The following is a 25,295-nucleotide window of genomic DNA, read 5'->3' on the forward strand; positions in this document are numbered from 1 at the left end:
AAATGAGTCTCATAATGTGAAACTTCACACTAGATTGCTGTGTCCCTGGTCCACAATTTCCTTTGTCAAGCTGTGCAAAGGGAGAAATGTAGAAAACTTGTATATGGGGATTCTTCCTTGTTCAAATCTGAAAGCAAGATCTTTTTCCAAAGCTCCTCTTGAAAGCAAGCAAAGGGGAGTTAAAGTGTAGGTGATTTTTAGTCTTTGTCTTGCAGGCTTTGGAGTTTATTTCCAAAGTATTTTTGTATTTCTTGTTTTGCATTTGAGCCTTTAATAATTCCTCAAACTCCTCAGCTTCATGTTGTGCCAGCAATCACAATGCTGAATAAGGAAGAGCAGCTGGCATTAAACCTGTCCTGTCTACACCTTCTCCGAGAAGTGTCACCGGAATGTGAAGATGCTGGTGATAACTGGGCAGTGGTAAAACATGTCATTTAATCGGCTCAAATTTAAGAAAGAAATTAAACTAAATAAAGATGCCTGTGCCCAAGACATGAAACAAAGGGATGTCTGGAGGTAAACCCTATGGATTTTAAAAGGTAACATTTTCCCTGTGTGTGGTCGCAAGGCCATAATGAAAAACTCTCTGGACACATCTGCACGGGTCTGAGGGCGGCAGCGGGGGGTGGCGTTCAGAGACTGCCGCAGCAATGGGCTCCATCCTGACCTGGCCGGCCAGCTTTTAATTTCCTTTTCCCTCCAGGCTCATCAATATTTATACCGGAAATTTCTCCGGTTGCTATGGCAGGATCTCCCCTTCTGGGTATTGTCCTTTCAATAACATCGGCTGCTTCTCGCCAGCCTCGCGTGGGGCTGGAGGGTACCGAAGCGGCTCTATGGCTATGTGGGGATACGTGGCAAGGGCCATTAGGGAAGCTCTTCTCCCCTAGACAAGCTCTGGAGACGCAAACACGGGCGGGGGGATTCCGGATCAGCGCTGGCGCTGAGGCGCCTCTTGCGGCCCTACATAACACGGAGGCACGGGCTCCTGCGAGCCCCTGCGGGGTGAGATCCCCCCGGGATCGCTCCCGCGGCCGGGAGCAGCTCCAGCCCACGGCTGCCGCGCACGCTTCGGCAACACGAGGGGATGAAAGCCCCAGAGCGGCGGCTCCCGGTGATCGAGCGGTCCCGGGCAGGGCCCGGCGAGGCGGCCCGTTGCCATGGCAACCAGCCCCGGGCCCTGCGATTGGACACACGTGTCTCTTTTGATATTTGTAAAGCAACGCGGAACGAGACTGGGTTGTCCCTCGCCGGCCCCCGTATGGGGGGGAGGAGCGGCGGCGGAGGAGCAGGGTGGGGCGTTGTCACGCAGTGCGCGTGCGCGGGGCGGGGCCGTTCACCCGCCTCACAGTTAAGATGGCGGCGGCGGTAGCGGCCGAGCCTGGGGGCCCGGCTGAGGGGATCGAAATCCGCCTCGTCGGTGCAGAGAGCTTGACTCTCTATGGGGGTCTGGGCGGTGGGTGCATGGCGGCGCTCCTGGCCGCTCGGAGAGGGTGGCTGTGAGGCGGAATGCTGTGTGTGGGGCTAGTGGGGTTAGACCCGCCCTGTCGGCCCTTCGGCAGCACCCGCCGGTACACTGGTGGTTCTCACCGGGTGTTTGGCCTGAACCAGAGTCCTTCGGAATCGTCGGGACGTTCGTTTCAGTGGTTTTGGGGTGGGAGTGTAGGGAGATGAGGTGACCATGGTTTAAGATATTCTTTAGTAAATCCACACCTGGTCATGATCTTGGGATCTGCCTGTGCTGGCACCTTGGGAAGTGAATCTTCTGTCATTCTCTAGGTGCCCAAAGTCATGGGAAGTGTCTGCTGCTGCCCCACTGGCCTTGGCGAGACCAGTTTATCTTTGCCAAGATATGTTGTAGCCACGTTTTTTCTGATGCTCTTACCTGTATTCCTGACATTCCACTAAGTAAGCTTTACTGTAATCCTGTATTATGACTCTGGATCCTGCAGATAAGGAGTAGGTTATTGTCTTGATCTAATATTGAGTGGATCAGAGAATGAGAACATTTTGTTTCACATCGCCAGGGTTCTTGAGTGTTTTGTTTCTCATTCAAGCTCAGGCAGTCTTTGAGCATCAGAGATCCATGTTTAGATAAATCTGGAATGATTTAGTTGAGCTTTAGTGGATGGGGGAGGTGAAGGTGGAATTCACCTCCTCTGGTTCCAGGTGCCTTTGAAAGGGGTTTCAGGTTTGGAGACCTTCTCTCCAGATCTTTTAAATAAGCTCTTTTTGCATAGGTTGCCTTTAGAATTGGTAAATCTTATGCTCTGCGATGCAATAGCATCTGTTTTGTGCTCTACAGCTGGTGTGAGTTACATAAACTTGACTTAGACCAGCACGTTAGCGGCGTAGACAAAGTGGATGGATGTGCCAACAGTGCGAGGAATTGAGCCAGTGAACTTGTCAAGTGTGTGTGCAGTGAGGAGGTGGGTTTCCAGTGTCCTCTCCTTTGAAGGAAGTGAGAATAGTTACAGGTGGGAAAGATTATCATCCCATACCCACCATGAACCCTCTGCTTCTTGCACCTACAGGGTTGTTTTTTCCATCCTCTGTGTTGTTAAGGGGATTTTTGCAGACTTTGTCAAATACTTTGAATAAATTCTTCTGGGGCATTTCTCAGAATGAATCAAAGGCAAAAGTCCTCATTAATATCTGCCAGAGGAGAACAAGTAGGCGTTTCCAGGCCAACTTTGGTGTTATCCTAACAATAAAAGAATATACTCCTGGTTTTTGTTGTTTTTCCCCGCAGTCTCTCATGTCTCTTAATCACTGTATCCAGGCTACATGCATTTAACAGGGAATTAAATCTACTGTCTCTGAATTTATAATAGACCAGGTTTATTCCCATAAGGATGGTGGGAAACAAATTCAAAAATCATGTTGGAGATAACAATCCATTTTTTGAGAAATTTATTTCCTCTAAAGACTGAAATAAACAGTTCTGAAGTTTGCAGTAACTGATGACTATAGGGACATCAAATGTATCCAATCTCTGGATCCTAGCCAATGACTCTGGAATAGCCCTGGGACTCTCCTTTTCTGAAGGGGAAAAACCCTTGTCTCAAACACTTTAATTCCCAAAGTAGGTCAGGAACGCTGCCGTTGAGATCTGTACAAGTAGCGAGTGAGTCATGGTGTGGTCAGCTGTTGGGAATGCTGTGTACTGCTTGCATTTCCTAACTGCTACATTGAGTTGGGAGCAATAAACTGACAAAGAAGAAGTATTACATGGTGTGTTTCATCTTCATTTGTCTCAAAGGGGATAATTGATTTTGTTTCCTGTGAGACGCTAGTGTGAAACCTACTGTGGGGATTGTGACTGTTTTCAAGTGTTATGCCAACTTGTTAGGGATGCCACTACAGAAAGAGATGAAGTAGCCAGCTGACATAATCCTGGTGAATCATAAGGAGTCTGAACGCATTTCCAAAACTGGCAGCATGACCTGAGCTGAACATGGCTGGGTTTACGTCCCTTCTTGGTGTGGTGATGTGGGGGCTCACTGCAGTGTGTCTGGCTGTGAAGTTGTTCCCAGTGCTAAACCCAAGGGTGAGATATGATGAGTCCTTAGCTCCCTTGGGGTCAATTTTGCCTGCCCAGGTTAAGAGGTTGCAGCCTTGGTGTGAGGAAGGGTGGTGCCTGGAGAGAGACAGTGCTGCTGGGCAGTACAAAGTGTGGGTTTGGAGCTATTTTTTACCACTCTCCCCAAACAACTCACTTTTTCCTACCCAAGGCTAATAATGTAAGTGCAACTCTAAAGTGCTCACAATTGAAAGTTCATATACTGTATATTCTGTAAATAAATGTAGGCAAACATGAGGTGGTGGGAGAGGAAAAGCAAATGCTCTTTACCCGCTGGATGGTGCTGTTGTTTTATACAAACAGCAGTGGCGTCCTGTGTAGCTCTGACTGAAGGCCTCAAGTACCGTTTTACTTCACAGAGAATTAAGAAGAGTATGCACAGCTCTCTTCTTAGCAAGTCTCAGGAATCCTGCATGTTGTGATCCGTCTGTTATCTAGCATTCCTGAGATGGACTAATCTTAGCTAATAATGACAGATGGGAAAACTCCTATTTTCTGAGCAATTCTTCCAGGTGAGAACCAGAATTTTTCTAAACAGAAATCTCATTTAAAACTTCACTTAATCCCCCAGCCACAAGACTTAAGCTTTGTTTCACCTGCAGCGTATTTGTTGGCTCGGTCAAGTGCAGTGAGCTAGCTAGGAGCTGCTAGAGGAAAATGTTTTCAGAGTCTGTGGTTATTGAGAGGGGGAAAGAATACACATTCGTCTGATGAAACCGCCTTTCCAGAGGCCAAGACTTGAGTTTGAACTCTCTTTGCCTGCCACAGCATCAGATAAGATCTCAAATAGGTATTTGTGACTAATGTGACCTTGTTCTAATGTCTCTGTAATTTTTTTGTTGTATTGTTCTATAACTCTCTTAAAGATGTAACTGCGATCCTTATGAAGGAGTGGACTTTGTGGATCATTGCCTCTGTAATTTGTCTTCCTTGTCAACACTGTTAGAGCCTTTTATTGGAAAGGAAACAAAGAATAGTAGCCTGTGTGGTGTGAGAAATGATTTCGCAGACTGCCTATGACTCAGTTGTTGAAGTTCTGCTACTAATTATTAATGGCAGTAGAAATTAACTCAAGATGCTGGTTTTAAGGAAATTAGAGGGTGGGAAAGGAAGTGGTGGAAGTGTTGAGTTTGTAGTAGAGTGAAGGGGCCACATTGATCCAGTAACTCTTCTGAAAGGTGATATACTTGGAATTTTTCGTGTCTTCCAGCATCACAGGACTGGCAATCAGCTTCTTTCACTTTCCAGATAACGCAAATTCTGGTAGCACAGGAGAACTTTGCACAGAAAACTCCAGTCAGCTGGCAGTAGGTGTCTCCAATGACCATTGCTAGTTTGTGAAGGAGAAACCCTTGTGTGATGGCCCCGGTTGAGCACATAACGCTGTGCTCTGTGTCACTGGGAAGGTTTTTTGTTGGTACCCATGGTCCTGCAGCAGCCCTGTCTGGGCTTATTGAGAGCTGAGCTGCTGAGATTCGTGCATGGGGGCGACTAACCGAGGTCCAGAGACCGGCTGCTACAAACTGCGGGGGGGAAAAGCAGAGGTCAGAAGAGATAGTACCTTATTTTGAGGATGCCAGTGATTCATATGTGAAGCAAGTTTTGAGTTGGCATGAATAACAGCAGCAGATTCATGCCTTAATTTCTCATTTTATTGTAAGCTGCTTGGACTCGGTAGCGATCCCCTGTTGAATCACAGGATCTTTCCGCTCCCTCCAGTCACCCTGAATTCCCTTTAGCTCCATTCCATTTGTGTGGAGTGCGTCCTTTCTTGTCAGGAAGGACCATTTGAAAATCCACCTGTTTCATTTTGGAGGAAAAACGTTGTAGCCCAGCAGCTTATGGAGATGACACTGACCTTTGGAAGGAAGAGAGACTCACTGAAAATGGGACTGGATGGGGAAACAGATTTGCAGGAGGTGGAATGACTGACTGCCTGGGCTCGTCCCAGTGTCTGATGTTTGTACTAGTGGCTAGAGCTGTGTCTTTTTTGCAAAATGGAGGGCTTATAGTTTCTATATACTTCAAGACAGAGTCTACATGTAGTCAAGGTGGCTGGGAGAGAGACTCGAACCTGTTGATCTCTGAGATTTTCTGTTTGGTTTGGCTTTTTGTTAAAAGATTCCTCTGAGTGTATTTATGCACTGCAGTTTTGATTAGCTCAGGTAACTGTTGTCTGATCCTCTTCCATGATCTATCTTTGTTTTTCCACTGCGATATGAAGCTACTATGAGTTACAGAGGGTGTTACCTGCATATTAGCAATAGAAAGACCAGTGGAAACAAGACTGAGAAAACACAAACCTCAGCTTTTTTCTGGACAGGTTATGCTGAGATTTTTACACCCACACACTTAAATCAACTTTGTAGTGGTGGAGTTTGACTTTTGGCATGAGCAAGAAGACTTCTATTTCAAGCAGTGCTGTATTAAAAATGTAGTTTGGGTATTGCCGATTCTTTCTCCTTTGCGAGTGACACTGCCTGGCTCTTGGGATCCCACGGAGCTGTGGGAGCATGACCTGCTCTCTCTGGCTCCTTTGTGCCAGCCCCTCCTGTAGCCTTTTGTGCTATATGGTTTCTTAATAGCAGGTGTGGGTTATCCTTGTTTGTATATGGATATTCTGTACCCAAGAACGATCGGCATCGTGCGCAACAGTTTGGTAATATTTACACTGAGAAGCCCATGATGATGGTGTTGATGTCCCTGCTCACTTTTCTGCAGGAGATGAGGCAGACCCCCTCTTGCTGGTTGTATCAGAACATGGTGGGCTCTATCCTGCTTTCTGCAGTTGTAGCGGCTGACTCAGCTGAGAAAAAGTGACTGTTTTGGTGTCTGGGGGGGCACACACATGCAGACACTTAAGGTTAGGATATGGGAGCCCAGGACTGATCCACCACGTTATCCAAAGGTGAGAGAGCATGTGATGATGGTAATGGGCAGGGTTCTGTGCCCTCAGCCTAGAGGATCACCAGCACGTGGTGGGACTGCAGAGCTCTGATCTGAGACCCCCTTTATACAAACCTTTCTCTCTCTAAACAAATCTACCAGAGGACAAGACGCTGCACTAGCTGCTTGTCTTATGTTCTAAGTTATTTTTCTTTCTTTGTGAGCACAAAATAGCCATGTGTGCAACTAGTTTTGGAGAAAGAGGTGGCTGGGATGTGGAGAGTGTGCTGCGCAGGTCACCCAGCTGATGGTATTAACAGGTATGTTATTTAAAGTTGTGTTTTGGTGCACATTGTCAGGGATGGTGTAAGGATGTTCTGCTGTTTGCCAGTGCTCATTTCTGTGCATCAATTCTTTTTGCCAGTTGCAGTGCTTAAACAAAATTTAATCGCCTGTACTCTGGTCTGAGTCAAATCAGGTTAAAAAAACTTAACTGAGGGTTTGCAGGCGTGAGTGTGATGGGATTTGTACTGCAGGAAAATGCAGGCAATGTTGGTTACCACATTTTCCACACTTTCCATACCACACTTTCCACTAGAGTGACACCCATCATGAGGAGTACAGGAGATAAATAATGTCATTGCACAGTGTTCTTAGAAACAGACTGGCTGATCCTCTGAGGCCCAGCTGAGACTTGCAACAAGAGTTTGTTTCTTGGAGATCTAAGGCCTGTGAGACAAACCTAAGCTTGTCTTGATTTTGACATTTTGGCTGCAGTTAGAAGAGCGGGCAGGTAGAACAGGTATCTGTGACTGAACATATCTAACCCAGAGTCCCCAGCACAAGATCAGGCAACCGTAAGAGACCATTTCTGTTGACTTTCCAGGCGGGTGGTGCACTTCAAAGTTTGTAGCAGATAAACCTGCACTTGGGGTATATATAGTGAATGGCCTTTTTCGTCAAGGGTACGCTACGTATTTATGAGTAAACGGAACTGCAGCCTTCTGTTTTACTTGAAGTTGTAATGCCAGACCTTGTCAAATGCTGATATTAAGAGAAGGGAGAGGCTGGCTGAATACAGTGTTCTGCAGGGAACAGTAAACCTTGTAGAAAAACTGTCTTATGATTCCATTGCAATCTCTAGGCTGTAAAATGTTTTACAGGATAACATAAAACCCAAACATTAACCACATGACAAGATGGGAAGTTTTTTTTTCTGCATAGATTAGATAGCAAAGCATATGGAATTCCACAAGTGAAATGCCACGTATTTAAAGAGAAAGACAGATAATGTGTTTTATGAATATATGAGTTACAAGTGAGATAAAGCTGACTCTCTAATCAAATTGTATTTTAGGAAGGATCTGAGCTTCCATCCATGAAACAGTGTCATTATTTTAATGTGTTTGTGGGCCACTTGACATATCCAAATTTTTTTAATAGATCAACCTCGTGAACAACAGTGAAATACTTTGGCAGTGACAAAACAAATAGCCCATCTCAGACTTGTGAGCTACTGGAGAATTGTGGCTTCAGCCATTGGGGTTCTGAGGATGTTGTGGTGGAGCTACCAGGGTCTAGATGAAGCTGAAAACAAAAAGATATACATGTAGCTCTGGGCAAAAGGAGGACTTTGGCACCATCCTGTTTAAATTCTCGTGTGATTAACTGCCTTTTACCGCTCTCGTATTTGTTTCAGAGACCTTCTGTCTGGAAAACTGTGTCGTGCTGTAGCAGAGCTCCTCATATTCCTCTCAGCAATGACTGCCTCTCAGTACCAGCTGAAGAAAATGCAGTAAGGTAATTTGCAAGTGTTTCAGGATAAATTACATAATGTTTAAAAACCAAAGACCTTGTTATTTGCTCTTGGATTCTCAGAGCTCTTCACTATATGATTTCACAGGATAGTACATGTAATTAAACAACCAGAATAGTCATTTTTGACAGTCTTTGTTTTTCTATGGAGCTCTCAGTGTCCTCTTGATTGTTTTGTACATTTAATCTTAAGATGTTAATTATTTCAGTTAACTGTGTACTTATGATTGGACTATCAAAGGGTAAATATGAACTCAAACATTGACGGAGCTGAAAGGTGGGGTGGAGCAGAGGCGGTGCCCTGGACAGAAGTCAGTGGAGTATGACGCAGTGGCAGAGATGACTTATGGAGAGGGAGGAAACCCCCGAGTGCTGAAGGGTAGACAACCCCCAACCACCATCTGCTTGGAGTCACAGGGCTGGTTTAGATGTCACTGAAACCTGGAGCTGCATGAAATGAGCTTTTAAGATGTCTCTTCGAGCCTTTGCTGCTGTGACTCTGCAGTGTAACTCATTATTGATTAATGGATGGTGTCAGTGAGTGCAAAACGCCCACTACAGAGGGGAGCAGTAAGGACAGGCTAGAAGAGATGAGCACAAGGGCTGGACACCACCTGAATTTGACATCTTCCTGCTAACAACACAGCTTAGACTATTCCTGTGGTGGGCTAGATAGCCTTTAAAGGTCCTTTCCAACCCATACTATTCTGTGATTCTCATTTGATGACTAAAAATGGGCACACAAGGCTGGGGATGCAAGCGGCAGAGCTAGGAGCAGACACAGTATATGTCCTCCCTGGCTTCTCCATACCACACTTTCCACTAGAGTGACACCCATCATTAGGAGTACAGGAGATAAATAATGTCATTGCACAGTGTTCTAAGACTGGCTGATCCTCTCAGGCCCAGCTGAGACTTGCAACAAGAGTTTCCTTCTTGGAGACCTAAGGCCTGTGAGACAAACCCCAATTGAACAGATGCTGAGCAGCTCCCAGGGAACAGGGAGAGAACAGCATGCTTTTCCTTAGTGTGAGGAAATCACATTTCCATCACAACAGCACAATGTGCTGCTCTGCTGCTCAGCAATTACTTGCCTGGGGTTATCCCAGTATGAGGTTGATAGGTGTTGGGCGACTGGGCTGACAAAGAATCACCTTCTCTCCATGGCTGGCAAAAGCCTCTGTTAGATTAACAGGAGGAGGGTGGATATAAGTAGCACAGGACCCTCTAGGTATCTAAAAAAAGCAGAAGATTGGTTAAATAGAAGACAATAGACAAAAGAGAGAGAAGGGAAGAGCAGCATGTGATTTCCAGCAGTAAATCCATCTCACCTCTCACAGAACCCTGTGACTGTGCTACTTCTGCAGCTAAAACTGTGACTGCCTTTCTCCAATGCATCTGTCAGTCCAGAGCAGAGAGGACAGCACTGTGAGGCCACATTTTTCCAAGTGTAAATCAGGGACATGATGATTTATACCACTCAAGAAGCAGGCTTACATCTTGCATTCCTGTAGCACTTTTCACCCCAAAGGATGCCAAATGGCACATTTGTCCTACCAGATGTCAAGAGGAATGATTTCTGGAGTTAAATCAGTGGGAAGAGTATGGGAAAGACCTTCAGCAAGAAATATATCACTTCTGGCTCTAAAATTAGTAGACAGTTACAGATGAGATTTTGTAATTCGTACCTGTACAGGATCTGATTTTAGCAGCCAGATGTCAAGTGCTGAGATGATATGTCTGCATTTGTTGCCAGGGCTGTGAAGAGGGATTTGGTTTTTGTGATTCTTGTATTTCTCAGGAGTAGCGGAGGGTCCTGCAGCGCTCCTGCTCCTGGCAGCTGTCAGGGACAGGAGCTGGAGAGGCTGCTTTTCTGATTTGGGGCCAGCTAGCCATGAGTTTAATAAATCACCTCCTCACCTGTCTGCAGTACTGCCCTGCTCCTTAGCGGAACAGATCTCTGAGAGATTCCTAGTCAAGGAATAGAATATTTGCTTCCTTTCCATCAAACAGATTTTAAAGGGGAAAAAAAACCCAACCCTACAACCCAGATCAGCCCTGAAGTGGTGTCAGTTTTGTGTCTCTCTCTGTCAGCTGTGGGATGATATGCAAGGCTTCCTGCTGGGATGGCACAGACAAAAGGCTGTGGAGGGAGGCATCTGGATAAAACAGCCCTGGTTCTTTCCAGCCTCTGTAACTCCAGCTGACGTTTCCAGCCATTGCTGCTGGGAGTGTGTTTTTCTGTGTTTAGTGCTAGCAGTTTGTTTTGTTTTTTAATTCTATCAAATGAAGTGGCTCATCAGTCTTCTCAGCTTTGTGTATCTGAGCCAGGACCTGGAGCCATTGTGGTGGTGCAGCTCAAGCAGGATAGGGTGAATAGTGAAGAGGTTCAAGAAGCATAAAAGGAACATGATGGAAGACTTGATCTGCTTCACTCAGAGCAGAGATGTTAACACCTGTAGCTGTGGCCATGGGAATGTGCAAAAAGAACTAAAGTTCCAGTGGCCAGAGGCTGTAATATGGCCAAATTCAGAGCAGTTTATACCTCCTCTCCCGGTGATTGCTTCATGCAAGGACTTTCTCTGGTGCATGGGAGAGGGAGGAAATATTCCAGTTTAGACCTGTATCGTCTGCTGTTGCAACATAAATTCAAGACCATTTCTTTACTGAGGCATTAGCTGGGTGGGGCTTGATAACAACATGACAAAACAGCTCTAACAAAACTGTCAAGTTTTCCATTCTCTGCAACTCTGCTGAGTGGACGCTTGAAGAGGCACGTGCTAGTGTTCTACCACAAAGGCCACTGTCTTTCTCTCCTGGTGCATTTCAGCCCATGGAGAACACAGACCCGTTGGCTCACTAAGCTGTTCCCCACCTCCTGGTGCAGTTCTGAGGCTTTGCTCTGTGACAAAACTGTGGGTATTCTTGCAAGTGCAGCAGTAGCTATGAGTTTTGCCCTGATAAGTGCAGTTTGTCTCTGGGTGCTTGTTCAGTGTTTTTGACAGAAGGTTTGGTGCAGAAGAGAAGGGTCTTTCTGGAAAATGGCCAGTGAGTCTGGAATTAAGGCAAGCTTGGGAGTTGGGCTGTTGGTTTTGTTTGGTGAAAGCAAGACAAATAGCTCTGCAGAGTTTGCTCTTGCAGTTCTGTGCTTCTGAAAATGACTGCTGAGCTGGGAGGGGAAAACAAGAACCTGACATCTCCAAACCAAGCCTGTACTAGCTTAACCTTTGCTAACCTACAGACATGACCACCGAGCAGTCACATGCTGCAGGCAACATCATTCCTTTTCTTTCTCAGTTACAACTTGCTCAGTTCTTATATCACCAAGTAATACTGTGAATGGGTCCAAACATCCCCAGCTTCATTAGCAGGTCTTTATTCCACAGGCTTACAGTCAACTACTGGTTTTGCTATGTTGTGGACATCACTAAAATGCAGGTTATTCCTATGGTGAAACTTGATCAATTTGTAGAACAACTCTGTCTTTAAAGCACATCTTGTGATGCCCTTTTCCCTCATCCAGAGCCATGGGAAAGCGGAAAGGCACAGGCAGGTAAGCAAGACTTGATACGCAGCCCTCTGGAGAACATACACGCAGGCTGTCACTGACACCCACAACACACACAGCCTAAGATCTAATGGAGATAAAGTTTGTTTATGAAAAGAAAATAAAGGCAAATCTGCCTTTTATCCATCCAGGATGTAACTAAGGATGTAGTTGAACGGATGTGGAATTAAATGGATTGTTAGTGATGGAAAAGGGCAAACAGATAGCTATCTTCACTTGATGGTCCCAGGTGGAGTCTTGCTTTAATAGCAGTATAGGATAGCACAACTTCTGGTTTGGACATTGATATTGTTAGCTGGACACAGAAAACATGGAGCAGCAGTGCTGGGCTCAGAGTATCTGCAACGTGAGAGAAACAGCATCTCCTGGGGTTGCTGGTAGGTCTGCCAGAGGAACATGCAGAAACTCTCGTTTGGAAGAGGAGGCTGGCGTCTGGGCTGTGGCCTTTCCCAGCCTGCCAGCCCCTGTGTTAGGTGCAGTTTTACTTATTGCCTCCTTGTCTGTGGGCCTGTATATCCCAGGAATCACACTTCTTACAGAACTTTACAATTGAACAGATCTGCTCTTGGCCACAGAGATAATGTGAGTGCGAGCTTCTGAAATTTGTGGTGTTGTCAGCAAAAGTTTTTTATATCTGAGCCTAATTTTTTATAAGAGCTGTGCAGAAGCAACCTATGTTGTAAGAAGCAATGTAGTAGACTGCCCTTGAACTGTCAGGGTTAATATTTAACAGCTCCCCATGAGTTAAAATAGCCCTTTGCTGTAGCATGTAAAACTGTTACCTCTGGTACAGTAAGCGTTTCTCTGGCTGTGGTGTTCATCTCTGCTAATCTTTCCCTCTGCAGGTGGGGAGATGTATTCAGCACTTCCAAAGATCTCCAGACAGACTGATTTTCATGAAGAGGAGAGGATGAGATATGGATTGTGGAACTTGAGATGGGAAGAGAGATTGTCAAGTGCTACCTAGCAATGAGAAGCAGCGTATCCCAGGTCTGAATATGCTCATGGCTCAAATCAAGTGTAGTGCAAACCCCTAGGGTTGCAGCAGGGACTCGTGACCCTTGGAGCATTTTGTATGCACGTGGCATTAGTGAAGTTTTGTTTTAACTGGTGCTGTTGATTAGCAAAGCCTGGTTGTATTGTACAAAACCCAAATGACCAGGGTCCCACTAAGTGCAGTAGTGTAGGAGGCAGTTGTCTGTCTGTCTGTCCATGATGGCATGAATCACAGATACAAGAAATTTAAACATATTTTGGTGTTATATGTAATAAAAATTCAGATATATTAGATGCTCCCTTGAAATCAACTGAATTTCAAGGTGCTGTACTATGGGAGTCACAAGGGTGATCTAGTTCTTTTAAATTCTGTAACTAGCCACAGACTCAAATCCATCCCTGTCCTTTTTTAGTGATGAACTGACATAGCTATCATTTTCCAGTTGCCCTAAAGTCAGGTCAGCTTGATTAGGGAGGGAGGGGACTGTCAAACTCTAAGCCGTGTCTTCTCATGCTTCACCAAAGCACTAATCTGCCTTTAAACACAAACTTCTGTGGTAGATTTGCAAGGAGTCTGTCTTGTTTCAAAGCAATCACAAGGTGAAATGGATGCATATCTAACCATCAGCTTTTGGGGACAGGGATTGCTTCTGGATTGGAATTACAAGCAAGTACTGCATGAAGAAGAAATTAAAGATCTGTTTATGGTTGTGCCTGGAATTTTGCTTGAGCCATTGGGCAGGTGGTGGTGTGAAAGCTGATTTATTTGACTGTGACTATGGCTGTTATTTCCATCATTCACACAAATGTTCCCAGTGATGTACCAGGTCTTACAACCAACTAGCCTCATGAAGGAAAATACAGGAAACTTCCACTGTTTGCAGTAAAAGGTGGTGCTTTCCCCACTCTGTGTTGCAGCAAGCTTAGGGTGGTAGATGGGAACAGTGCAAATCTGTTGTTTTGTCTGACAAATTGAATCTGTGTGTGGTTCTGTTGGGAGAGAGGGTGTGCTGTTCTTGTGGGGAAATCCGGAGAGGAGACCTGCCCACTCGATCAATACACCTTTGGAAGGCACTTCCTGACAAGCACCTCTGGGCAGCAGCATCAGAGCCTCTGTTGCTCCTGGGCATCTCACAATGGGGTTTTTCAGGAGAAGGCTTCCTAAAGTTCCCAAAGTTTTGATTTGGCTCGTTATTTTAACAAACTTGTGCGTCTTTGTTGGTAATTTCAGCTCCTTGTTTGGATTGTCAGGATCAAGGCTTTTCAGGTAGGAGACCTGCTTTCTTGTGGAGTGTGCTGCCTGGATAGAGTGTTTCTGCTCATGTTCTTCTCTATGTCGCTTTACCCTGAAGCTTTCACTTCTGCTGTGAGTTAGGTAATCACTTTGCATTGTTGTGTACAACCACAGTGTGGTGTTGGAAGATCTACAGTCACTAACTTGCTTCTGCTGGATTACTAGTTTGCAGTGTTTCCTTGTGTAGCTGTTTAAAAAAGAAGCTTGTGCTTTGCTAGTACTGTTTTTGTACTTTGGCACTATGTAGTATTTGCTTTTTTTGGTGGCTCCCAGAAGGACCTCTCTCAGCCCTAGTCCACACTGCACTGCTGGGCATTGAACTACATGCTGTACCTTTGAATTTATAGTGAGTTCAACGTCTGGTTCCTAATACAAATATGCTGCATACTTGGAGACCAATGTCATGCAGACATAATCAATATATATATTATTTTTTTATATAAATGGTCAAGTAAATCCTACAAGAATGGGTGTGGAGGGAATTGCAGTGTAGGTTGTAGTAAGATGCTTCCAGTGTTGCTGGCAGGAAACACCATTCCTTGCATTAACTGAGCCTTTCCTGCTACAAGCGTGGCTTAGTTGTGTGTTGGTGCTGTGTGTAGGAAGCACTGCTCCCCACCAGCCCTCGGATGGTCCCAGCTCTCCCCGTGAGCTGCTTTGTCTTGTCTCAGTGGGGTTATTTTCAGCTGGACTTCTTGGGGTTGATGCTGTGGGGACAGGCAGGAGGGGTGAGGCTGGGAACATCTGTGTCTCTTCTGGAGGTGACGTGAGTTTAGCTCAGCTCCAGTGGATTGAGACTGCACCTTGAGGACAGCTGTGGAATGTGGAGAAGTCAGAATCTGCACAGGGAGATGGGGAGAAGGGAAGGGTGTAAAGAAGGGAAGTGCATTGTCCATGGTCACAGAGACTGCCAGTGGCAGAGCAGGGCAAGAACTGGCTCTCCATCTGCAGCTGCTTGAAGCTATTTCATTCTGAGATAGTTTCAGATAATGGAAGTGTCCGTATTTTTGCACCTTAAGTGTAATAAAACACACCCACTCATAAGCTGTATGTAGTTAAAACACCACTACACCTGGGCTATATGTGTTTATCTGTGTGTCAGTTCTATTTCTGTACCTTTATATGCAACATAAAATACATAAAGCAGCATTTTAATGGTTTTACCCTCTATTTGTTCTAGGGCTTTGTAAATGGAGAGGAAAATGACAGTAAATATCATTGAGCTTCTGCAGTTGTTTACCAGCTGGACTCTGGAGCCTGAAACTTGATGAGTTATTTTGACCAGTTGTCTGGATTTAAAATGCTGCTCAGGAGAGCAGGGTCCTGTGTAGGCACGAGTGCCTGGCCATGTGGGTCTGACCGCAGGGACCAAGGTTTGGGATGTAAAGGGTGCTCCATTTTGCATTTTGGTCTCTGGATGTTTGGCACAGTATTTGAAATTAAAGTGTAATAGAGCTGGGATGGAATCTGCCCTTCGAGACAGCAAGTACAGAAAGTCTGGAGTGGGGCGGGTTTGTCATACTGTCCTGTTTCATTTGTTATCTGGCCTTTAATATCAAAATTTTAAATGACATCTTAAAAATACAATAGAAAATTATCCGGGGATTTAAGGTCTGCCTAAGCTACCTTACCAAATTTCTCTTAGAGTGTATATATAAAACCTTTCCTCTTGTTAGTCAGTAAACAGTGACACAAGTTTATATGGGAAACACTGTGATAGGAAACCTGGGCTCGCTAATGATTATGAGGAGAGGTAGAGGAAGAGTTGATAGGCCATTTACCACAACCTCTATTTCTTAGACATAGCATTGGAAAAGTACCAGTATTTATCTGATACAAAATGATTTTTAAAAGCCTCCTTAGCTGATAATTTCCTAATCACTTTAATGAATGCCATACTGTTCTGAAGCTTCAGCAAAACTGAACTGTTATCTATGGCCTGCTATCTGCACAGGTGCTTTTTTTTCCCCCCCTCATTTATCACCTTGGAAGCAATCCACAACTCTCCAAAATAAATGTATCATGCAAAGGATGAATGTGAGTGTGAAATCAGACTGCCACGATTACGCTGATTCACCCTGAAAAGCTTTGCTATACATGAAAGCTCAGCTGCAGAAATTTTTTACCTTTTTCTTGTTCCACCCTCCAGCCATGTGCAGATAAAAATTAATATTTGGGACAAAACCCAACCACTTTGCCTTTGGTTTTTTTGTTTGTTTTGTTTTTATGGATTTCAACCCAGTCTTGTTGCAGGTGGCTCCTCTGCTGTGTTAGCAGCTGTATCCTCCTATGATACCCTTGTGCCTGCCTGTGCCTCTGAATTGGGCAACAGAGCAGCTGCAATATTAGAGATGATGGCTGAAAATGCAGAAATTTTACATTTTTAAGCTTCATAGTGTATTTTAATAGCTTCAGAGCACCTTTCTTAAGATGTGTACCTGATGCGTGTTGTGTAATGCCACCACATTAGCTGGTTAAGGGGGAGGAGGAGAGGAAAAAGTGCCATGTGGCCCCAAATGCGTGATAAGTGATGTGTTGTAAAGGAGTTTCAGTTCCCATTTGACTTCCCTTGCTGAATTCTGGGGGCTGTTCATGTTCTGTTGCTGAAGCACTCGGCTCTGATGGGCAAGAAGAGAGCCAGGTGGCTGCTGTCATGCTGTGTGCTGTGTCCTGAACTTGGGATCTCCAAAGCTGTCCCCCTGCAGTGCTCTGGGGACATTGCTGGGGTTCTGCCCAGTGCAGGGCAAAGCTGTTCTGTGTCGCTTTGCAGTTCTGCCAGTGTGGATGTTTCATGAGTAGAGTGTTGAAGAGGAGCGTGTAGCCTCTGGGATTTGCATAGTGGGGAGATAAATAGACAGAATGGTGCAAGAATTTGAATAGTGCTTTGGTGACAAAGTTGTAAATGAACTCAAATTCACACAGCATCTTGAAGAAACTCGGTGGCAGTTGCAACAGCAAGAGTGTGGTGGTCATGTACAGTGGTTGTTCTGAAGCACAGAGAGAGGCTCAGAGTCAAGAGCACTATAAATGGGCTGGAATTTGTCCAGTGTTAAGTGGGAAGTGTGTGTGATGTGTCTGTTTTTCCTTTGATTGCATTCAGGCCATTGAGCATTTTCCAGCGTGCCCCAGATCCTCCAGAAGTGGACACCCGAACACAACAGGATTCAAAGCATTCTGGTAATGGGAGCTCAAGGGGCTTTTTAAAGGTGACTTTGGGGAAAGATGTCACCAGGCTCAAACGAGATGTGGTTGAGAGGACACCAAGATGGGATGGAAAGGAGGAGCAGAAGAAAATGATGAAATCACTTGCCAAGGTGGAGGAAGCCAAAGGGAACACTGCAGTGAAACCATCCCCTGGTTTGGAGGGCGTCAAGAAGACAACAGTCAAGATAGCCCCTAGGGTGCAGGGAAACAAGGAGAAAACAACAGTGAGACCAGCCCCAAGGGTGGAAGAAGCCAAGGAAGAGACAATAGTGAAGCCACTTCCCAGGGAGGAGGGAGCCAAGGAGAAGGCAACAGCAAAACCACCTTCTGGGGTGGAGGGAACTCATGAAAACAACATATCCAAAGACCAAACAAAGCCAAAAGACCCTCCTGCATCAGTGAAAACTGTAAGACCTATTCCTCAGGCTGCTGCGGTGACAGAAAAGAAGGTGAATTACATGGATAAGGGTGCATATGCCACGTGAGAGGGTACCTCACCCTTCCTGCCCAGTGATACTGTGTAGACACAGTGGGGTTAGGTCACCAGGATCCTGCATGTCGACTGCCAGATGTTCCCATCTTCTCATCCACTGAGCTGCAGAGAACATGCAACCCATCTCAAAAGTGCAGAGCAAGAGCTGGCAGGGAAGTGTGGGACAACAGTTCACAGAAGGAACCTGAGAACATGGTGTGCGGTAACTGAGGCTGCAGAACAGTTGAGACAGTGGGAAAAACCCTTCCTCAGTATGGAAAGGAGGAGAAAATGGGCATGGAAGGTTCGTTAGTGAAGATGTGGATCCAAACATCACATGGTGGGTCTCGCTCCAAATCCCAGTCTCTTAATTCTGCAGACAGGGAGTCACTAGAAGCACTCCTGCCTCCTTCATTTCCTACACAATCCCTAGTTCCTCTGGTATGGATCGAGTCTAGCTGTGGAGGCACAAGACGTACCAAGCCTTAGACAGTACAAAGCACAGCTTGAGCTGAGCAGGAAGGGAATGTCCCTGTCTTTGGACATGAAATGTGCTGCAAGTGAAATCATAGAATCACAGAATGGTTTAGGTTGGAAAGGACCTTTAAGATCATGGACTCCAACTGTTAAACTGATACTGCCAAGTCCACCACTAAACCATCTCCCTGAGTGCCATGACTACATGTTTTTTGAATACCTTCAGGGATGGTGGCTCCAGCACTGCCCTGGGCAGCCTGTTCCAATGCCCCACAGCCCTTTGGGAAGAAATTGTTCCCCAGATCCAACCTCAGCCTCCCCTGGCGCAACGTGAGGCCGTTTCCTCTGCTCCTGGCGCTTGTTCCTGGGGAGCAGAGCCCAACCCCCCCCCGGCTCCAAGCTCCTTTCAGGCAGTTCAGAGATCAGAAGGTCTCCCCTCAGCTCCTGTTCTCCAGCTGAACCCCCCAGGTCCCTCAGCTGCTCCCATCACACTTGTGCTCCAGCCCCTTCCCCAGCTCTGTTCCATTTTCTGAACTCGCTCCAGCACCTCAAGGACTTTCTTGTGAGGGGCCAAAACTGACCCCAGGATTTGAGGTTTGGCCTCCCCAGGGCCCAGCACAGGGGGCGGTCACTGCTCTGAACCTGCTGGCCACAACAGTACTAGTACAAGCCAGGATGTTGGTGGCCTTTTTGGCCACCTGGGCACATGCTGGCTCATATTTATCTGCTGTCACCAACACCCCCAGGTCCTTTTCCCCCAGGCAGCTTTCTAGCTGCTCTTCCCTGAGCATGTAGTGTTTATGGGGTTGTTGTGACCCAAGTGCAGGGCCTGGCACTTGACCTTGTTGAACCTGGTCTCAACACATTGATCCATATCCTTCAATGATGCCAACATGGAACTCTCCACAATGTTGTTCTCTTTGCACTTCTGTTGTGACAGGCGGGATGAGGCCCATCTCCTCAGCCTATGACTCGATTGTCACCCTCACCTGTAGCAGAGAGCCCAGCTCAACAGAGCACACAGCAAGGCTTTGGCAATGCAGTTGGGTCATTGCTGGGGATTTGAGCTAGGCATGTGAGTCCACTTGATCTCCTGTTTTGTCTTTCAGTAGGTATTGCAGTAGGTATTTGGGGAAGATGTCTAAGAAGGTAGAGCCCAAATTGACTCAGTGGAAAATCCAAAGCAGTGGAGTTGTTTGTTCTCTGTTTACACAGAGCATAACTCTTGCCAGCCACAATGAGACCCCTCTTGTTAGGGAGAATAACCTGGCTTGTATTCCCTTCTCAGCGACTTGCTTATCTCTGATTCATTTATGACGTTGAACAAGTTGTTTGCATGTTTTTTCGTATCTTTAAGGGGAGTGATAACACAGTTTTCATGTAACAAGTTCCTCAGTGTGTTTGCTTGTGTGCACTCTGAGGCCATGACCTTGCAGGGAGTGTTTCTGATGGGGGCTGCTAGCCTTATTCAATATGTTTAGGTTGGACTTATTACTGATGCTAATTTGAGTCAGTTAATGAGCTCCAAAGCCAGTAAAACACGAGCATCGCAGATCTGTTGTGCTGAAGAGGAAAGTCTCAGAGACCTGGAGTCACTCTGGCATCCTTGTGGGTGACTTTCCACCAGCTAGTTATTGATGTAGTGCTGAGATTGTGCCTCATGTTCGCGGTGAAGGAGACACCAAGGGGAACAGATGATGTACCACTGGAGTTTCTAGACATCTTCCCAATACTCATACACAAGCACTTGCACTCATCAGGTTTATCAGCTCCCTGCTAATCAGTCCTTATTGTTTCCTTTTTGTTTTTTCGAGACCTGCTCTGAATCACTGAAGGCCAAAGCTGCCAAGTCTGAGTGGCTGCGAGATCTCTTCCTACCCAACATCACGCTCTTCACAGACAAGAGATATTTCAGTGACAGTGAATGGGACCGCCTGGAGCATTTTGCACCTCCCTTTGGCTTCATGGAGCTGAATTATTCACGTGAGTCCCTCAGGGCATGTCAGGATGGGGGACCATCGAACTCCCAACAGGAACCTTATACCAAGTAGGTGGAGGTTTGCAGCATCTCCCTGTCAAAGGCATCAGGCTGGGTGGATCTCCTGGTGGCAACTCTGGTGGTTTCACTGTGTCCATCCCAAAGGCTCTCAATACTAATTCTGCACCATGTTTGCTTCACAGTGGTGAAGGAGGTCATGTCCCTGCTGCCCCCAAACCCTCACCAGCAGCTGCTCCTGGCCAACAGCAACAGCAGCATGCCAACGTGCATCAGCTGTGCCGTTGTGGGCAACGGAGGAATATTGAATAACTCTGGGATGGGCCAGGAGATAGACTCCCATGACTACGTCTTCCGGTAAGGCACGCTTCCTTCTGAGAAGATACACACAGCTAGCACCGTGTCTGGCTAGCAGATGATTATGGCTGGATAACTTCACCTCTTCTAGTGTTGCACTGGATCCCAAGTGCCAGAATGACTGATGACAGGAGGAGCTGAAAAACCAAAAAGGAACTGAAAAGTTCCTAAATGCACAGGAAGAGCCTGGGTTCAGAGATGAGCCATAAAGAGCCATCTCCAAAGCATGGGCTCTTCTGCAGATCATGAGGTGTAGCTAAAAATGGGACTAATTCTCCCTTCCTCCAGACTGATGCTGTCTTTTCCTGTTATAAATACAGATGTGAGGGTTTTCAGTGGTCACCTGCTAATCTTGCTCCTCTGTTTGATTTCCTTGGCCAGGGTGAGCGGCGCTCTAACCAAAGGATATGAAAAAGATGTGGGAACAAAAACCTCCTTTTATGGATTTACAGCGTATTCCGTGGTGGCCTCTTTATATGTCTTGGGACGCAGAGGGTTCAGCAAAGTCCCACAGGGAAAAGTAAGTCAGGTCCATGCTGTATGCATGTGCAGATTTGATGGGATGCTGTTGGTCTGTGGGCTTCAGTTCTCATCTCGCCATGTGTGAGGAGCAAAGGGGCTGAGCTAATGCTTTAGCATTACCTGTAGTGAGGTAACCTGCACTGGCTTGGCTCAGTGAATATTTGCAGGGGCAGGTGGCATCAGTTCTACCCCAACCTGTTGGCATGTAGAAATAGCTGCACATCAGATGTTATCTCCATTCTGCTTCTGTGGGATAGTTAAAATCTGCAGACAGAAGATGTGTCCGAGAAACTCTGAGCCTAGCTGCCTGCTTGCATTTTGTGTTTAAAGGATGAGTCTCTTTTGTGCTGTTCATTAATGCTCATTTGTTTTCTTAGAATGTCAAATACATTCACTTCATGGAGGGAGCTAGAGACTATGAGTGGCTGAAGGCTCTTCTGCTGAACAAGAATGTCAGGAAAGGATTCTTGGACCAGTACGGGTAAGACAGGCAGGCCTCACCTCCATACCCTGCAGGGTGGAGCTCTGTGTTATGCCCTTTTCCTTTCCACAGTGCTCAGCCCTGCTGAGGTGCAGGTGAGGGTAGAGCCAGGGTAAAGCCTCCCTCCCCTGGCAGATTTGTCTGGAAAAATATCTTATTTCCTTCACAGCTCTGAGTGCTGCTGTAACCAGTACACCTCCTTCCCAGAAGTAGCTGATTTGAATTACATGTGGCTAGAGCTTGGAGAAAGCTTTGTGGTCCTTAGGGATGAACACATGCTGTTGTCTGGTCTTGTGCCTGCATGGTGCCTGCTCATGGATGAAGGCCTGGTTCCACCAGTTCTTGTCTATGCACACACATGATTTTGATATTCCTGTCTCCTGTTGTTCTGTCTCCTCCCTGATCTCTTCCTCTGCAATGCACACGGCTTGTGGAGGCTTTCTCATGATCTGGGAAATGCTGCAGAATAACTTAGCAGTTGTTTGTGGTCCTTCTCTTATCACCAAGTGCATCAGGGCCAATGCTTTCCAGCAGTGATGAAATACAGGAGCTTGTCCTAAGTATCCCAATTCCTGTCTTTAGGCCGAGGCCCCGGGAGAAATTTGATAAAGATTTCACGACAGACAAATACCTGGTGGTTCACCCTGATTTCCTCAGATACATGAAAAACAGGTGAGCTGGGGGTTTTGTGCTTTAACAGGCTTATTTTTTCTGGGCAGCACCATCTCTCTCTGTCTCTGGGCTCTTTCCTCGCAGCTCCACTCCCTTGTAACTGCAGTTTAACCGCACAAGCAGATTGGAGGTAAGCTTCACCAGGGTTCAGTCAGTTAAAATACTTTGTGGTGCTGCAGCAGGATGGTAATGGTGGATAGATGTCCGACATCTGTGAGCTGGAGAAGCAGCAGCTGTTGGCCAGTTTGGCGTTCTGCATCCAAATGAGGCCCAGGACAAATGGTGACTTTACATGTGGGAGGAGTGTTGCTGAAGTGTCAGAAGAGTTGACTGAAGTTCAGGACCAACCTTTCCTGTTCCCCATTGCTTTGCACCTTGGAGGAAGGCTCCGTAACAGCTTTTCTCTCCTGAAATCCCTTCTTGACTCAGATTGTGCTTGCTGTGGCCTGGGAACCATCCTCCAGCAGGCTCTGTGGAGCCAGTGTTCCCAGTCTGGTCCTTCTGGAGCCCACACAGGGTCACTTTGAGAAGCCCTGACTGGTATCCGTTGTGCTCTCAAAAACAATATTAGGCACTTTTTCAGTATCCCATTTACCTGGCCTGGCTGCTTGTCTTTGCCCCTCTGATCCTTTTCACAAGCCTGCTGGACACTCTTGCTGTAGGATCTGCCAATTGTGGGCCACACGTGACGAAGAGATGTAGGAAGAAGAGCTCCTGTTATGTCCTGCTTTGGCTGCCTTTACCGTTTGGTGTCCTTGAGAGCTGTGTTGTACCTTCTCTGAGAGAAGGCAAATGCAGTGCCAGATGGCTTGTACCTCCTGCCTCGTTCTGCTGTCTCCCTTCTGATTTGGGTCCTTTCCAAGGGCTCGAATGCTATTTTTTCCTGGTGTGGACTCCTACCTTCGTAACAACTGCTGGCATCAAACACTGCAGCTCTTAGCAGGTTTTGTGACTCCTCTGCACCTTTCCCTGTGTCTTGTTTCCCTCTTGAATACGGGGGTGGAGCAGGATCTACCAGGGAGCTTCAAAGACAACAGATTTAAGAGTGGGCTTTAATGTACTAAGATCCTTTAATCCACCCCTCTTTATTCTACCTGCCTCAAGACCTTCCGTTTCCATAAAGCTGGGGAAAAGCTGGACTTAGGTTGCAGTGCAGGTGTTGGAGCATTCTGAACTGGGCTTGTGCTTTACTGAGCACACAGCGGTACCCACACATGTGGCCACAAACCCCTGCAAGGAGGAGAGATGCCACATATGGGCCACAGGGGGACGAAGCAGGCCCAGTTTGAACCAACACACCCAGCAACTGCTCTGTACTTTCTTTTCTCCTGCTGCAGGTTTCTAAAATCTAAATCTCTGGAAAAGACCTACTGGCGGCTGTACAGGCCCACAACGGGGGCGTTCCTGCTGCTGACTGCCCTCCACCTCTGTGACCGGGTAAGGGTATGGTGGTTCTTGCACACAGTGCTGGCTGGAAGGGGAACAAGGTAACAGGGCAGAGCAGGGGTGTCCCCAACCCTGCCTAAAATCTGCCTTGAGGGTATACGGGGGAGGGAGCAGATTGAAGAGAAACAATCCCAAAATAGTTCACGTAGAGGTTGTGAAGCTTGCTGTGGCCTGGGAACCATCCTCCAGCAGGCTCTGTGGAGCCAGTGTTCCCAGTCTGGTCCTTCTGAAGCCCACACAGGGTCACTTTGAGAAGCCTTGCCTGGTATCCGTGTCCTGTGCTGCTTCCCCATTTGAGAACTGTGTCGTGTGTTTCACTGAGCTCCCTCTGTCCTTGTCACCTCTCCCCAGTGATTCCTCCGTCTTTCCCAGGTGAGCGCCTACGGCTACATCACAGAGGGTCATGAGAAGTACTCAGATCACTACTATGACAAGGACTGGAAACGTCTGGTTTTCTATACTAACCATGACTTCAACCTAGAGAAGCAGCTGTGGAAAAAGCTTCATGATGAGAATATCATGAAGCTTTACCAGAGATCCTGATTCTGTGACAAAGGCCATTGCCTGGGAACTTGCAACAACTGGGCACAGGAGAGGACCTCTGGAGCCAAGGTTAGCTCTGGACTTCCAGACACATTTTCATCACAATGAAGATATTTCCCTCCTTCAGTACTTCTATTCTCTTACAATGTTTCTACAAATATGCAAATGCTGCAGACCAGAAGAGGAACAATAAGAAAATGCAGCAAGCCAACAACGTTATCCTGCCTGGCTATGTTGGGGATGGTTGTAGGCACTGGTATCAGGAGAGATGAATTCAGAATGGATCTGGGTAGCATATGGTCCAGTGTCCTGCATCTTCATCCAGGTTTCCTCTCTTTGCAAGGAGATGCTCCTTCTGCTCTGGTTGGATCCTCCCTGTTAGTGGTGCCCATCTTGAAGCTGAGTGTGTTTTCTAAGCAAGCTGCTTCTGCAGCCAGGGGATGGAGGTGGACACACAAGTCCTGTCTTGGGTTGTTCCTGGAAGTCCTGCTCTCACTCTGGTCCCTGCAGATAAAAAAGGGTGGACTGGACACTTCTAGGTGACTAATTTGACAGAGGATGAGTCTCACTTCTACTTCCTAGTGTGACGTGTCCAAAGGACCACCATCAGCACCTCAAGGGCAGGCATATGCTCTCCATGGTGCAGCAGGCACCCCAAATTTGCTGCCTTCTGCTCTGGGGCTCTCCTGGCTGCAGGACATGTGAATGTTGTGTCGCAGTCCTGATGTGCCAAGTCTCTGCTCAGCTGGGCTTGGGCTGTGACAGGAGCGCTGTGTTTGCCTCTTGCCAGGGGAGGTAGGGGGAGCTCTCCATGTCCGGGGATGGATGCTCTCTGTCCTTGCTGCGGCCTGGAGTGCCTGTTCCCCACCGCATGGAGAGGAACACAGTTGCAGCCAGTGCCCCTGCAGCGTATTCACCTTCTGAAAGGGGTTTTGCAAACAAAATAAATGGCACTACTTTGGCCAAGCTGATTCTTCATTGCA

At 46.7% G+C, this 25,295-nt stretch overlaps 2 protein-coding genes across 7 annotated transcripts; both read left to right on the forward strand.

Annotated features, from left to right (window-relative positions):
* The first annotated feature begins 1,367 nt into the window (after window positions 1-1,367).
* Window positions 1,368-25,295, forward strand: ST6GALNAC1 (ST6 N-acetylgalactosaminide alpha-2,6-sialyltransferase 1). 6 transcript variants are annotated; one of them, XM_071816416.1, is made up of 10 exons: window positions 1,369-6,789; window positions 8,169-8,269; window positions 12,698-12,842; window positions 20,110-20,278; window positions 20,477-20,648; window positions 21,030-21,168; window positions 21,548-21,651; window positions 22,234-22,323; window positions 23,661-23,760; window positions 24,142-25,295. In XM_071816416.1, exons 3-10 carry the CDS (start codon window positions 12,789-12,791, stop codon window positions 24,310-24,312), a joined length of 999 nt encoding a protein of 332 aa, XP_071672517.1. In that variant the 5' UTR covers window positions 1,369-6,789; window positions 8,169-8,269; window positions 12,698-12,788; the 3' UTR covers window positions 24,313-25,295. The 6 variants fall into 6 exon arrangements, with proteins under 6 accessions (XP_071672521.1, XP_071672517.1, XP_071672519.1 ...); XM_071816418.1 differs by having other exon boundaries at window positions 1,369-4,373; XM_071816417.1 differs by having other exon boundaries at window positions 1,369-4,095; window positions 4,186-8,269.
* On the forward strand, window positions 12,854-17,831 carry LOC136109458 (alpha-N-acetylgalactosaminide alpha-2,6-sialyltransferase 1-like). Its single transcript, XM_071816480.1, has 2 exons — window positions 12,854-14,115; window positions 17,243-17,831. The coding sequence occupies exons 1-2, from the start codon at window positions 13,985-13,987 to the stop codon at window positions 17,829-17,831; spliced, it is 720 nt and encodes a 239-aa protein (XP_071672581.1). The 5' UTR covers window positions 12,854-13,984.

Source organism: Patagioenas fasciata, chromosome 18, assembly GCF_037038585.1.
Source record: "Patagioenas fasciata isolate bPatFas1 chromosome 18, bPatFas1.hap1, whole genome shotgun sequence".
Lineage (NCBI taxonomy): Eukaryota > Metazoa > Chordata > Aves > Columbiformes > Columbidae > Patagioenas > Patagioenas fasciata.

What these genes read in the sequence shown, in the direction of transcription:
- LOC136109458 (XM_071816480.1), top strand. Translation starts at nt 13,985, where the DNA reads ATGGGGTTTTTCAGGAGAAGGCTTCCTAAAGTTCCCAAAGTTTTGATT. An exon ending in TCAGGATCAAGGCTTTTCAG is followed by an intron (nt 14,116 to 17,242) that starts GTAGGAGACCTG and finishes GATTGCATTCAG; the next exon opens with GCCATTGAGCATTTTCCAGC.
- ST6GALNAC1 (XM_071816415.1), top strand. Translation starts at nt 12,789, where the DNA reads ATGGGAAGAGAGATTGTCAAGTGCTACCTAGCAATGAGAAGCAGCGTA. An exon ending in CATGGAGCTGAATTATTCAC is followed by an intron (nt 20,279 to 20,476) that starts GTGAGTCCCTCA and finishes TTTGCTTCACAG; the next exon opens with TGGTGAAGGAGGTCATGTCC. An exon ending in GGATTCTTGGACCAGTACGG is followed by an intron (nt 21,652 to 22,233) that starts GTAAGACAGGCA and finishes TCCTGTCTTTAG; the next exon opens with GCCGAGGCCCCGGGAGAAAT.